Below are 14,942 nucleotides of genomic sequence, written 5' to 3' on the forward strand. Positions count from 1 at the left end.
AACATTGTTCTAGTGGTTTTTGGATATTTTAATCCAAAAATCTTTCATATTTTGCCTTTAAACTGGAAAATAGATAGGCAGATCTGGATGGTCTGTTTGATTGTGTGATATGGCGCAATAGGACACAAAAAAACATTTTAATGATCTGCAGATCAATCCAAAGCCACATAGAGCTCATTTAAATGTCTGCTGTATGCTTCAATAATTGTCATAATTATATTGTGGTGAGAAAGAGCCAGGTTTGTATTAAACATTCCTGCTTTAAAGAAAGATACCTTAGGGTAACTTTGTTGGTTTGACGTCTGGCGCTTAATTCCGATTATAGGCTCCATGAGGACCGTTCTTGGCAGAAAATATTAGTTGGCGTCTGTTCCCTTTTTGTGCCTTTCAATTTTTTTTACACACATTTTGGCAACTGGGGTAAGATATTAAAGCGTCATTTTGTGGAGAGCCATTGGCTGCCAAAGTCTGTGATCTTGCAGCACGCTCTTGGAAGAGCTCTTGAAGAGGCACTCTCTTTAAATGGTGAATAAAGCCACTCTATAGCTGAGTCAGTTTGTGTTGGAGGGCCAGAGATGAGATTGTATTAATGAGCTAAGGGAATCTTAAAAGACAATACCCCATAAACAAAACATTTCTATTCAATGACAGAGACATTTATGACTCCCTTTGTCATTAAAACACATAAAACAATCAACAAGTCCTTCTAGAAAAGCATTCATATGCATGTGAGTGGACCAATCCTCTGCATTTTAGCTGAATAATCTGTAATGTGAGATACAAGATGACATTTTAAAATCACTGCGATTGCCTGTGGCTTGTTTCCTCCTCATTCCACTATGCTGCATCAGAGACCCGCTGACGCATACTTCTATCCAGAGCAGCGTTTATAGGAATAGAGAGCGGGTGCTACAACACGACCCGAGTTGGTAGTCGACAACCTCAAATGTCACATTTTCTCTGCGTGTGCGTGCATGATGTGAACTTTGAAAAGTGGCTTGCTTTTGAGTTTCTGGGTAGGTTATTTTGTTACTGAGATGATCACGATGTGAATTTTCCTTTTCTGTGGACGTCCGAGAGACATCCTACAATGTCATCTCACACAGAGCACTGTGACATTTGTGACTGATGGTGATGTGTTGAGGAGGCCGCTTGTTATAGATGACACATTTCCTCTGATCTCTTCACAGGGACCGCCCAAGCCAGTGGCCGTGGAACCCTGTTCTGGGGGTAAAGCAGCAGTGCTCACAGTGCTCCTGTGTCTCCCACGAGGAGCATCTGGTGTTCCTCCACCCGGCCAGTCAGGTCAGTATTTTAGAAACGTGTCTTAAAACGTGTCCCCACTTTAAATGTACTTGTTTTCCATGTAGCCTTCCTGAAGCTCACACTGCAGAGCATGGTGCTAGCAACCCCAAGGTAATGGGTTAAATTTTTAGAGAATGCATTCATTTATCAGCTGTATAGCTTTAATTCAATGTAATTCACCATTGTGTGAATGCTACAGATGAATTTAAGCATCACAATATCATAATGTACAGTATGAAATTAGGATATTTTGAGATTTGCTAAAGATTACATTTAACAGCGGTATTACATTATTAGTGTTTCAGAAGATTGTAACTTTTAAGTAAGCAATACAGCCAATGTAGTCTAAATGTAAAAATTAAGGAAATTAACATGTTCAAATGTCCAATGTCTATACTGATACAGTATATTCTATACTGATAAAAAATAAAGAAATAAAAAAACACCTCTAATATCTGCAGAAAACTGATATCATACGCATGCATTGTAAATCCCTAATGTTCATGCATGTTCTTTGGCATTTGTATTATCCTCCTGGTAATTTTATCCCTAGCATAAAATTTGACTGAAATTTAAAACTCTGACATGGTTCAGGCAGCTTCTCCGTTAATGTGTTACACCGAATTATCATGCCCACTGCGCGCTTATGTTGCAGTCTGGTTCATTCCCCATGTGAGAATTAATTTCATGCAGGAAGTCAGAGAACTTCTCCAGTGTTCCCCTGGTGGTCTGATGTAAGTTTGTCTGTGACTGCCGGTCATATCCTCTTACACCACTATGGCTAACCCCAGTCTGAATGTCTCCTGTCTATTAGCCTGAATAAAACAGATCTACCAGTCTGTTACAGCTTATTGGACTATGAAAATCGAGTAGGCATTGTACCTCTCAGTGTCCTTGACTTTGAGACAAAGGATTGTCATGTTCCTGTGAACAACAAACGTGGCCTCTACAAATGTAAAACAAATAATAATCAATACAATAATGATGGTGTCCAGTTTCTGTCTTTTTTCCACATCTTTGTCATTCACCTTCAACTGGCAGCACCTTTTCTGAGAGCTCGTACTGACGTATAACGTGCACATATTTAGATGCAGTGCTTTAAAAGCCATGTCAGCTTGAGGTCTGTCTCATAGACCTCTGTCTGGCTTTAAGAGCTACAGAGTGATTCGTTTCAGGGTTTCCGTTGTCCGGTAATTACCGGACATTGGCCGGAAAAAAAATTAAATGTCCGACAAAATTAAATCTCTCCGGTCAAATTGTCCGATTAAAATTGCCTAATAATCCCGCCCCCCCCTAACACAATCTGAATTTGAGAATAAGCCTAAAATGTATAAAGCAAAAATACACCGACCTTTGGCTATGTTATAAAGGAACAGGCTCTACCGTTTGAAAGTTATTAAACATTATTACATGGCTTGGTTGAATTCCAATGTGGAATGCGGTCTGTTATTTCTTGATATCAGACCGCTGCGAAGCACTAGCGGTGCCAGGATTTTGATTGTAGGTGGGCCTCCAGAAAACTGGATGGGCCAGTTAAAATAAGCCAAAAAATAAATAAAAACGGGTTCCCCTTCATCTCCGTTTCAGCGCTTTTCTGGGCACTGAGGACAGCGACTCAGTAGCCTACCTGAATTTAATGTGTATATTAGCATAGGTAAAAAAAAAAAAAAAAAAAACCTAAACAGATTTTTTGTTTTTGTTTTTTTAATACAATTACAATTTCATTTAATTTATTGTTTAATAAAATTATAGGCCTATTATTTTTAGTTTATTAACAGCAACAACAGCTGTAAAGATGAAGTTGACGATCGCCATCTCCATATGAACGCGCCAATAGAGAGAAATGCACATCATGGATTACATAATCAGAGAGTAGCCTATTTCTTTTCGTTTTAAATTGTTAAAAAGACATTTCAAGCTTTCTTAAGATATATTTCATGTCTGTGAGGCCTATACGCTGAGTTTCGTTAAATTAGGATGAGATGCGCTCCCGTTCACGAGCAATGCAAGTGACCGCGCGGGCGCCTGCATGATTAGGCCTATCGTCTGCTATATTTGCTTCTTATTTATTAAATACAGGCTATTGGTTGATAAAAAAATTATTAAAATTAAGATACAATTTATACAAAACGAAATTCAATTCAAAAAAGTCTTTTTACAAAACAAAACTTAATTAAGTGGTCAAAATCATGTCTGACCCGCTCCATGTCTCTCGATATTGCGCATCCTATCTTACTCGTGCGGTTTACTTTTCATAATCAACATAAATTCAAAAATAACATTATAATATTTTAACAAATATTAAACTGAGCTTATTTAATGGCTACAACACCTATAGTAGACCTAGACTCTCTATTTGTACAAATTGCTGCACATTCATTTTATTCTGAATTTTGCACACATATAAGTTGAAAGGCATTTGTTTGTGCATGCATAGCAAAACATATCTGCAACATTTATCAAGTTCACTGATAATTATGCGCGCATTTATTAATTATTATCTTAATGAATAATGAAACAAGGACGAAGCATATAAACTGCGTTGTTTCGTTTAGAATGGAATGGAGTGTTCGAGTGTTCCTGCAGAGAGGGGGTTCTCGCTGCAGAATCGGATCAAGACGAAGCAGCGAAGTCGCCTTGCGAAGAACAATACGCGGCTTATGCGCATTGCAAGTTGTGGAGAGACACTGGGAAGTTCGCTTGAGTAAAAACAATAGGCTTCAGATATTCTATGTGGGGAAGGGGGATTGGTTTGTTAAACTATGAATGTGAAAACATAGTAAAAACAATTGGCGTTGATTGACGCCAATCGGACGTTCATGTTTTTTTCCGTTTATTTGAAAGTTAGGCTAATAAACGTTGCATTCGGCCTGATTATGTCATTTTTTAAGTTACATAGCCTGCCTCCAGTTTTCCTCAACTTGACAAATTAAGAGGCAATATTTGACCGGCATATCATCAAAATGTCCGGAAAACGAAACCTCTGCCGGTCACTTTGACCGGCACCATTTTTTTCTAGCGGAAACTCTGATTTGTTTGGGTTGAGAAAAAAAACTTTTACCCTCTCTCCTTCTCAGCAGGCCTGTCAGTCAACATGCTGTTTTATGGGACCTTGTCCCTTTAAGCTTGACTTTCTCCCCAGGAACTTGACTGATCTGGAGAAAAAACAAACAAAAAACTTTTGTTTCAGTAAAGCTTCTCTAATAGCTCATCTTGTGTTTGACAAGCACAAACAGAGGCAACAAATAACTGCATAAAAACAACAACTGATATGCACATAAATAGTTTTTTTTGGTGATATCTGAAGAAAGTTGAATCTGTCGTGTAATTTCATGGCACTGAAAAATTTAGAGTGGCTCCTTGCTGGGCTGTTGAAGTTTGTCACACACACTTTTGGAAAGGGGTACATCAGATAGAGGGAAATGAAAGGAGAGAAAAAATGTTGAGACTGAGATATTTTTGGAGAGAAGCACAGGAGCTTTGCGCACAGATGTCTCTTTGTCGTCAAAGAGCTTTGTTTTATTTTGTCTTTTTGGAAGTTCCACAGCAGGGTGGATGTGTAGGTGTTAGTCTGCTAGGATAAAGCGGTGCATCACCTTCACAGAGCAGACCAATCTGTGTTTGACTGATGTAGGAGTTTGGAGCAGAGAAGGCTGCTTTTGTCAGCTGTCACCCTGCTCTGTCTGCATGTCTACCTGGTGTGATGTGAGCATGATCCTGAAAACATGGTGCCTTTTTTCTCTAAAACAGCCTCCCACTCAACCTAGTGCTTGGACATGATAATGAACTCAGCAAGCAGAAAGACGCTGATCGGTTTTAACCATACTGATTATTTTCACAGATACTATGAGATTTCCTTGATGCTGAAGGTCTTGTTTGTTTCACACCTGGCTAATTGATTATGTGATCAAATAAGACCTTCTATTTTCAGTGGGAAAACATACATGTCCGGCCTTTTATAATATAGATTTCTTTTTTTATATGATGTAATGACAAAATGTGGATATGCGTGCCTGTAGTCCAGTATTGTATTTAATTTCATTCCATTTCCAAACCAAGTTTTTAAGATTACCCAGTAAGCATGGCTGATGATTAAATGTGGGCGGTCATTACTTAATGTTCTTAAAGATATATGTACATGTTTTTTGTTTTGTTTCAAGTTTCAGATTCCCCTTTAAGCACTGTTGATGAGTGAGTGTGATCATTTCTTAATGTTTGGGTTTTAACATCTTAAATACAAACATTTCTGAACAAGCCATTTTTGCAGCTCAGCTTCAGCACAGTTAAATGCTTTATTTTTCATTGTAGATGATATTTTTGAGTTATAAAAGTTAGAAAACTTTTATCCCCAAATCCTCATGATCTGACCCAGTAAAAAAAAAAAAAAAAAAAATCTAGCATCAAACACTGCTGACCCACCATTACTGGCTCATGTCCAGTCCTTTTTTTACTGAATGATAAGTAGTAAGTTCATGCATATCCAGCTCTAAAAGCACTACAGTATTATTCATACACTGCACTCTTCAATCCCAAGGACTGTTCTGTTGACAGACATGTAGTTTTCACATTCCTCCCTGCAGGCCAGGTGTTATGGGTAATAAATCGATGTAGGGCAGTGTGTAACTGTCTGAGGCTCAGGTTGTTCTTGGATGTAAATCGTCTTCGCCTGAACGCTTGAAGCTCCGGCTTTTCACCAATGTGCTGAATTCAATTCCTTTTGCCCTGGCCTGTCTGAAGTAATGAATTGTTCCCCTCCGATAATTGTATTGCTTCAATAGCAGGGAGGGAGCAGTGCCAGACTAGCACAGAAGTGGCCGTTGTGTTTGTAGGATGATTTGTGAGATGCTGCTTTGAAAAATGGCTTTGGGGTTGCAGCCATGGTTTTGACCACAGCAGTCCGTGACGGAATCTTGGCACAAAACGTAGGGTGCTGGGAGTCTGGTTCACTTCTAACCCCCATCCTAGAATGAGAGAAAAGTGGTCACAGAATATGAGAAACGGATGCTTCTTGAAACCGATGACCTTGACATTGAACAAGGAGTGGCTTCTGAGTCTTACGAGGAAGACGAGAAATTTTTCTTTATGCATGAACAGTCAGGAGCTGATATTTGTTCTTTTGAAAGAGATAGCTTCAAGTTACCATTGTCCCTTTTTTAAATAACGTTGCTTTGACATGTAAATGAACCATTTTTGCTTTTGAAACCTTTCGGTGAGTATGTGCTTCTCCTCTCTAACCCTCGGCTTGCTTTGTTGTGTGTTGTCTGCAGGTATAGCCATCGCCAGCGCTCTTATCGACACGTCCCAGCAGAAGCCCATGGACTTCAAAGAGAAAAGCCAAGGCTTGAAGAACCGCAAAGCTCTGCCTCCCGCTCACCAGGGCACCTGTGTTTGAATCGTCTGCGGCCTCGGTGGGCTGTCCTTTACCAGAGCGACCTCCTCTCTTGTGCTGCTTCAGGCAGACGGCGGCCTAGAGCGGCCCCATGTGAGGGGATTATTTAGGTGACAGAGCGCCCTCAATTTCCACTCCACATACACTTCATCTCTCCGCGTCAATTGAACATCGTAAATAGATCTCGTCCGTCTCGAATGACCTTGCCATCACCACCTGCACCAACTCAAGCATCACTTTACCAGTTCGACTCCATCCGAATGCAATCAGCAGGTGGCTTCTTGATTCACCCAACTCTGGGTGCCATTGAGCCCTTTCCCTTACAGTCATTTCGGTCTTCTCAAGGCCTTCTGAATGTTGAGGGCCTCTCCAATAGTCTCCCATCTGCTTCACACCAAGCACAGATGTGCCTCTAGCATGGTTTGTACATTTGGACCAGAGTGTCTTGCTAAGTCAGAAGCAGCGTTCTAGTAGTCTAGGGACGGTCGCCGAATTCGTGTACGGGTTGACAGCTCACCTATTTGTATGCTCGCAAACTAGACTTACGTTTTTGCTCAATTTTTAGCTATTTTGACTTTCTTTTTTTTTTAAGAGATGGACTATAGAAATGTTTGCCATGGCGTGGAAGCTATCTGTTGTGTAAGCTAATGACGTTCTGCTGCTGGTAGCCTCATACTTGGTAAACTCATGTTAGGAATGGATCAAATCCATCTTTAGATAGATAGATAGGTTTCACACATTTCATACTTATGCTCTTCTTGTGAAGACTTTGCATGGACCATTCACACTATGCTTGAAAACTTTAAACAGTTTGTGGGTTGTGTCACATGAAGCGCGTCTTCGTGTCTTGAAATATTGCTGACCGTTAGCTGCAGTGTAACGCTCCATAATATAGAGGAGGCAGCTGGTTTGGGAGAAACCAAGTGTCATTTGTAAATCACAGAGAGAAGTCGGTCTTTAGGTGAGGGATGAAATCGTACCTCGCTGACCTAACAAACCGGGAGAATTTACGCCAGAAGGCCGCATTGCAACGGGTGTATAGTATTGTTAAGGAAATGCTAGGGAACCCTAGAAAAGACGATTATCTTCTTTATTTTTATTGTCGTTTTGCAACGGTACAGGTTTAAATGAGCAGTGACTCATTACTTTGCAGTAACGCTTCATCTCTTTATAATGAACTTTTGTATACTTAAGTTTCACATATTGTGAATGTCAACCGAGGGAGAAAATTTTGAGACCAGCACGTGAGAGTGGATTTAGACTGTTCATACACTCAAGTACTGTGTCCTCAAACAATGGGCTTTCTCAAAACAGGTTTCTATTCACCACACAACTGGATCTTCTGAATCTGATTAACCCACCACTAGGACTGAGTCTGAGCCCTCCGTGGGTAAAACAGGTGTGTTTTCCTCTCTGTGGCAACAGCAAAAAGTGTACAGTAACCTACTCATCACTTGTTTGCTTTAGATGGACTTGAATATGTGAATCTAATGTGAATTGCTCTTTTTCTCTTCATGTAGCTACAGTACTTCAATGTTTTTGTTTGTATTTTTTGCCGGTTTTAATAAAGGATATTAAAGGTCAATAGGTATTTTAGGGCCACCCGCTGTACATGACGGTGATGAGAAATAATCATGTCTTTTACAATGTTTGTGGAAAAAAAGAAATGTTGAATTGTTTTTGTAATTAATTGATTCCTGTGTAATACCTCTGTGATTTGATTCTTTGGTCACACATGTAACTAACTCGATTCATATCAGTGTCTGTTTTTAGGGCTAGATTTAAACTGAAGCTGCTCATTTAGATTATTCTGGGCATTTTTGAACTTTTCAGGTCATGATGTGTTTAGGAATTTAGTTTCAGAGCTATTTTTTATCTTGAAGTGAGTAAGAGATTGTCACGCAGGAATTCTACAGACTGATTACACAGGAATCATCTCACTGTAACTGAGAAGAAAAAAAAAAACAGATTCATTCATCCCTCAGTGCATATCATTAATCCTCATTGTATTTTAAAGATGAATGGAAAAATAAAACACTTGAATATTCAGAAGTCCATGGATCATTCCAGCGCCTATGAATATGAGAAGCTCATTTCACAGCTTTCGCAAAATCAATCATTTGGTGGCTCTCGCAAGGGCTCATTGCTGTTAGCAAGTACTCCAATGTTAATGTGCCTGTCAGCACAAAATATGTACAAAAAATGGATACATTTATTAATGCATGTCCTTCAGGTGTATCTAGTTAGTCTATCTATTGGATTAATCAGTAAAATAAATAACGTGTAGATATATTATGTCCTCCAAAACACTTGAATTAAGTATTCTCCTTTCTGATCACCAAGGCATCACCTAGACAATGTAATGTATTGAAAACATTTTTTTTTTTTTTCATTTCAGAGAAGCCCCTATTACTCTCAGAACTGCTGAGGCAAGAAAACATGCCTATGAATGGTTTACCTATCCTGAAACGTAGCCAGCTGTTTTTCAGAGGCTGATCTGATTTGAGCCTGTTATCCCTGACATGAAAGCAAATATCTCTGTTCTGTAATATGGTTATAGTGGCCCATTATTTTACCACAGTCAAAGGGTGTTAGGCAACGATGTGGAGTGGATTGCCTAAAAGCTAATGTTTTGAGTGCTTTTGCTTTTATACAGTGGCAGTGGCAGTAGCAGTAATATGTCAAAGACACCCATGTTCAATTGATACAGTTCATCCACAAAGTAGTTTATTAAACTAACTGTACGTTATTTGTTATTGCCGAGCGACATAACGATCAAAGATATCGGTCAAAATAAAATTATGAAATTACAGCTTCGCTAAGATCCACGATATAGTAGCAGCAATGTTCTGTTATTTTAGGGACTATTTACTTGAATGCTTATTAATATAACATTTTGATTAAAAATCATTTTAATATTTATATATTAAAGAGAGATTCATTGTGTCGTTTATCATTGGGCTTTTGCCACCACCAAAGTATTAGCCCCCAATTGTTTCCACTGTTAATGGGATCCCTTTTCTGTGGCTTTACTGATGAAGCACAACCCCTTGTGACGTATTGCTTCATATTGCAACGGCCTGAAATGTACTTCATCCAATTAGATTTTAAAGCTGTAATGTTTTTTTTAATACATTTTCTAACCCAACTTAGGGGTGATGCATGATGTGCAATGAATATTATAGATCCCTGAAGGTTGTACTGTTTCATATACATGCACCTCTCTATCCGTCCACCTCACTGGCAGTCACCAGACCCGGCTAGTCGCTCAGTCTGCTCAGGTATAGATGCACAGCACAGCCTGACATAGACGGAATGAGCTGTCACTGCTGACTAATGCCCATAAAGACACTCAGGAGAGACTAATGGATAACTCACTGCAGACCTGCGTGTGTATGTGTGTTTTTCCAGGAGACAACCGTCACATCATTCCATGTATCAAAGGCAGTGATGGATAAGCCTGGCTTGTTTTTGCATTTTCCATGTCAAAGAGTTCCTCACTGTCTTTTGGAAACCAATTCAATACCGAGGCTATACGCGTTAGTCTCTGGTCAGCGCTGTTTGAACTCGTGATAACATTTAAATTTGTGATTGGCTGCAATCAATGTCAAAGTGATGACTGCATGGAGACTGTTAAAAGAAATGTAAACTCACCAAACGATCAATTTTCCTCCTCCCTCCGCCTGTTTTTCACCTGATCCCCTCCTTTAATGTGCGTTTGAGACGTGCCATTTCCGTATGGATGAATCTGTCAATATCAGTCGTATAAGTTGTGGAGTGTGTATCCGGTGAGGTCGTATATCTCTGGGTGTGTCAGAGGATGAGTGCTATGAGAGATGCCTCGTGCCTTTATTGCTTTTAGTTGGCAGGAAATGCCCAGTGTAAATCAAGGTGTCTGGCACTAACATTAAGAGATATTAATGAGAGTGTGGCCTGTTGGTAATACAGGAGGTGAGAGAGAGAATGAGCGATGGTTATGGATAAATCAGTCATCCGTATGACGTCTGTAACACCGAGATCTGCAAGGAGGAGGATGAGTTTTACTCACACTGGCGCATGCTTCTCTGGGACACGTTATGTTAGAAGGAATAGTTTTATTTTCCTCTGTTAACAAGTTAGCACTTCCAGTTCGATTGTCCTGCAATGAGTTTTTTGGTAAAAAAAAAAAAGGTCTTCAGAAAGAGTTGCCTGGTGACGTAGAAGTCAAGTTGTGACTGTGGCAGTTCGTTTATAGCCTGAGTTTAGCTTTTACTGCTGGCGATTGTATAGGCTTCAAAATTCATAAATGTTAACAAATGTGTAAGAATCATAAACTTTTGTTGGTCAAAAGTTATTTTCTGTTATAATCCAAAAGCCAGTGGAAAAATCCTATTGGGTTTTTGTCAAAGGAACCAGTTGTTGTCCATCATGGTAATCTTCACAAATGAAGACAACTCTTTCAATCTTTGTTTAAAAACATTATCCCTGAAAGTTTGGTTTAGAAGAGTTTGCAAGTGCGCAATTCTAAACACATTGAGTCTGTGAAAGCAGCTGATGACGTTTAATGTCTCCGACAATCTCTGTAGTCCCGTTTAGCCATTTGTTAGCAGCCTTTTTCAAGACAAGTAAAATATTTTTTAGGAGGTATTTTATGTCATAGAATAAAATGTGGAAATATATTGAGTTTGTGTTAACCACAGACCTTATTTCAGGCATTTAACCAAAAACCCATTGACTTTAAGATGAAGGAACCGGATTTGCTAAAACTCATTTCAGGGGTTTTGGCCTACAAAAATGTGGCATCTCTGCACCACTCTAATTGGTGGGTCCTCTGGGTGGAAACAAGGTGGGTTCACGCCATGTCGGAATTACTGTAATTTAATTATGAGATTCTGACTTGTAAAAGATAAATAGAGATAAATCCCACAGTAATTACATCAGTAATGTAAAGTCATGTGGTCATCACCTAGAATATTATTCCCATTGCTAAAAGGAAGATGGACTATGTAATAACTAGAATGTTTTGCCCCATAGACTTCCAAGGTAAGTGCATTACTCTACATGTGACCTGTCAATTCTACAAGTCTAATATTAATTTCCGGTTTATTGTAATGAACCCATAGCATAGCGTTAAAGCCTTAATATCTGCTCTAGGTTTCGAACTGTGTAGTTTCCATATGAAATGGCATTTTTCTCTGGGTCAAACTTGACAGTTTGTGTGGTTTAGTCTCATAGTGTGCGTCTCAATCAGCCCCCTACCTAGGGGTACTGGTAAGGACAGTAAGGACCCTGGCTCACTACACAGTGGGACACTGATGGTGACATGACAACGTCCTCATTGTACAACATCACTACTGGTATTTATGAACTTTACTGATTTTTTTGTTATTTAAAGTACTTTATGAGAAATACTTTAATAAATATAACTGCAACAATTAATTATAATTGTTAGCTAGATTATGTTCAGTATCTTCCTGGTTTTCACAGTGCATTGTGGGACATTTTAGGGAGAGAACATTTCAGTGCACTGTAAGAATTTTGCAATTGAGACAACCCATAAAATGGCCGACTTCTTAACCAGTGCCCTGACTAGTGAACTAGGGAGCTGATTGAGACAGTTAAATATGTATGTATATAATCTGTGTTTTCCTTTGATTTTTCTTTTCTGTCTCTGTCAGGAAAACTATCTTCTGTGCAGGATGGCATGTGTGCATGGCTCTTTGCAGTCTTTTGTTCCACCTTGTATTCCTGTGGCTAGTTTCAAGGCCTTTTTATTTGAACTTTTGAAATAATCAGCAGACACAAACCCTTTATGAAATTGTGTGTCTCAAATCCTGCTGACCCTGCAGAAGACGTGAATACTCCCTCTGAATTGTCACCCTATGGCATTATTTCCCTTCTGACGTTTGATAATATTTTCTGCTTGATTGCAAATTACACAGACAGAGCTCATCTGGTCACAAAGCTGATGCTTGTCTTTCTGTATTCAAGACCCCTTTAAAGAAAGCAGGCACATGGCACTGAAGACTGCAGAAACCCAGACATTATGCCTAATTGCCTTGGGTAATAACAAAGAGCCTCCTATCTTCGGCTTCCCCTCAGCTGTCCTATGAGTCATGTCCCTTTCCCATCTCAGTGTCTCTCTGCCCTCTTCCGTCTTCACTTTGTTTTCAAGCTATGAAATGGCCCATGCATAATAGTCATGTACAGCACGTTGACTCCATGCTGGGCATAGGTCTGCCCTTTCACCTTTCCGCCCTCACATATGAAACAAGACCACAGTAACCACAGACATTAGACTATAATTCTCATTCTAGAGGTCAAAGTTCAGAGATCAAAAGAGACGAGCACACATCTTAGGAAACAACATGAAATGCATTAAAAACAAGTTATATTTCGCCATTACTTTAGATCAGGTTTGTTCAGGTCACAATTATCATTGAATATCCTACACTTCCATCCATCCATCCATCCATCCATCCATCCATCCATCCATCCATCCATCCATCCATCCATCCCTCCCTCCCTCCATCCCTCCCTCCCTCCCTCCATCCCTCCCTCCATCCATCCATCCATCGTCTGTCTCTTATCTACATTTGAATTCAGTCTTCAGACTCTTGTATTCTAGTTTTAGGGTTTAGGACTTTGAGGTCTCGCATCTTTTTGATGTTTATCAATGAGTCAAATCACTAACCTACTGTATTACCTGTGCCCTTCTGTAGCTTCAAAGGAAATCAGTAACAAACAGTTTGACAATTTACCACAAATAAAATAAATGTCTAGACATAAGCTTAGAAGTGGGACTGTGCAATGGCAAAAGAGTTTTCCAAAATGATGTTCTCAGAAAAAGAGCAACGTTGCAGGCCCCAAGGTCAAGGGTGAGGTAATTAGATACGAGTTCCTCTCTGACAGCAGACAGTACACACTGATTACATTGTTCCATATCTTCTGTGCCTCTCTTTTATTTGAGTAACACAATTATTTTACTCTTTCACCGAGGTTAGCGTGTGTGGCTGTGCACAAAGGACCTATTCTAAGGTATTTTTTAATCAGCCTGGCTTTCTTATTCCAAAATTATCTGAAACAGGCCAGGCACCCAGCTCATAAAATTCATTTATTTCATAACGTGTTATTTGCTTTTCATTCCTGCTTCACAGCTCATATTGTGCTTGATGCAAATCTGCGATACTCCGTAATTACGATGGCGCGCTGTGATCCCTTTCTTTCAAACTGACTTCACAGCCACTGACGCTCCGCTTGAGTGATTATTAAATCTTGCCTCTCAGCGTTCCTTGTTTCCTACCATGCATATTTCTTAAAAATTCACTTTTTTTCCAATGTGACACCGCTAATAAATCGTAGACCAATCTTTTGGACACATGTTCAATCATCATGTCTGAAGCGGTGTCTTGTGTTAAGAAACACCACGTCCTGGTACAGCATGTTGAGTGAGTGCTAGGTGAACTGGGTTGCGTCCTTGTGTGTTATTGTCCTGGGGAGAGAGTGGACTGATGTGATCCGACTGACAATCGTGTCCCCATTATCGCTTAATCCTGCCTGCTAGGAGTGAAAGTTAATCCAGCCTGATAAAATGGCCAAGAACAGTCAGGTAACTGCACTGGCTTCTGCACCTCTTCTATTAGTTAATTCGCTTATTTCTAATTTCTACTAGGCTAATGTTCATTGTTGGTAACTCTTTATTTTGATTGTCCACATTAGACATTCTACTAACTATAAATGCAGTTTTATGTCAACTACCTGTCATTAGAGTAATAGAAGACTCTCTGCTTAATATCTGCCAACTCTATATTGTGATTGTCCCCCAACAGACATTCTTCTGACTCTCAGGCGTTTTCACACCTGAAAGTCCGCACCAAGGTCCGAACCAAAGGTAATGTTTTGATACATTGTATACTTTCGGTTAGTTTTGGTTTGGTTTCACATTGCAATTATGCGAGCGCACTAAATAACTTTACATGACGTACTTGCGTCCTGTCGTCATCATCTATGTGGGCTGCATCTTGACATTGATTGGTTTGTAATTAGTTTGTTGTCAATTCGGCGGGTAACTTTGACAAGAATGAATGAACAGATGTATATTGTTGCCACTATACTTTTATTATTATGGCATTACTCCCTGCAGCACCAACTATACTCGAGGCTAGTTGAAATTCGCCAAATGAACATCCTCGTTGTGCGAACATTGTGTGTGTGTGTGAATCAGCTGGAAGAAACGCTGTGGGCAGGACTGACAGATCTGCACATAAAT

The 14,942-nt window shown here is 39.6% G+C and overlaps 1 protein-coding gene across 1 annotated transcript in view; it reads left to right on the forward strand.

Moving 5' to 3' along the window:
• Positions 1 to 8,745, forward strand: part of atrnl1b (attractin-like 1b) — a 93,685-nt gene extending 84,940 nt beyond the window's left edge. Inside the window, exons 28-29 of the mRNA XM_084134498.1 lie at positions 1,191 to 1,305; positions 6,573 to 8,745. Coding sequence (XP_083990624.1) covers positions 1,191 to 1,305; positions 6,573 to 6,697 — 240 coding nt within the window. The 3' untranslated portion in view covers positions 6,698 to 8,745. The remainder of the gene's footprint in view (positions 1 to 1,190; positions 1,306 to 6,572) is intronic.
• Positions 8,746 to 14,942: the final 6,197 nt, after the last annotated feature.

The sequence above is a fragment of the Abramis brama genome (genome assembly GCF_963993115.1).
Source record: "Abramis brama genome assembly, chromosome: 14".
Taxonomy (NCBI): Eukaryota; Metazoa; Chordata; class Actinopteri; order Cypriniformes; family Leuciscidae; genus Abramis; species Abramis brama.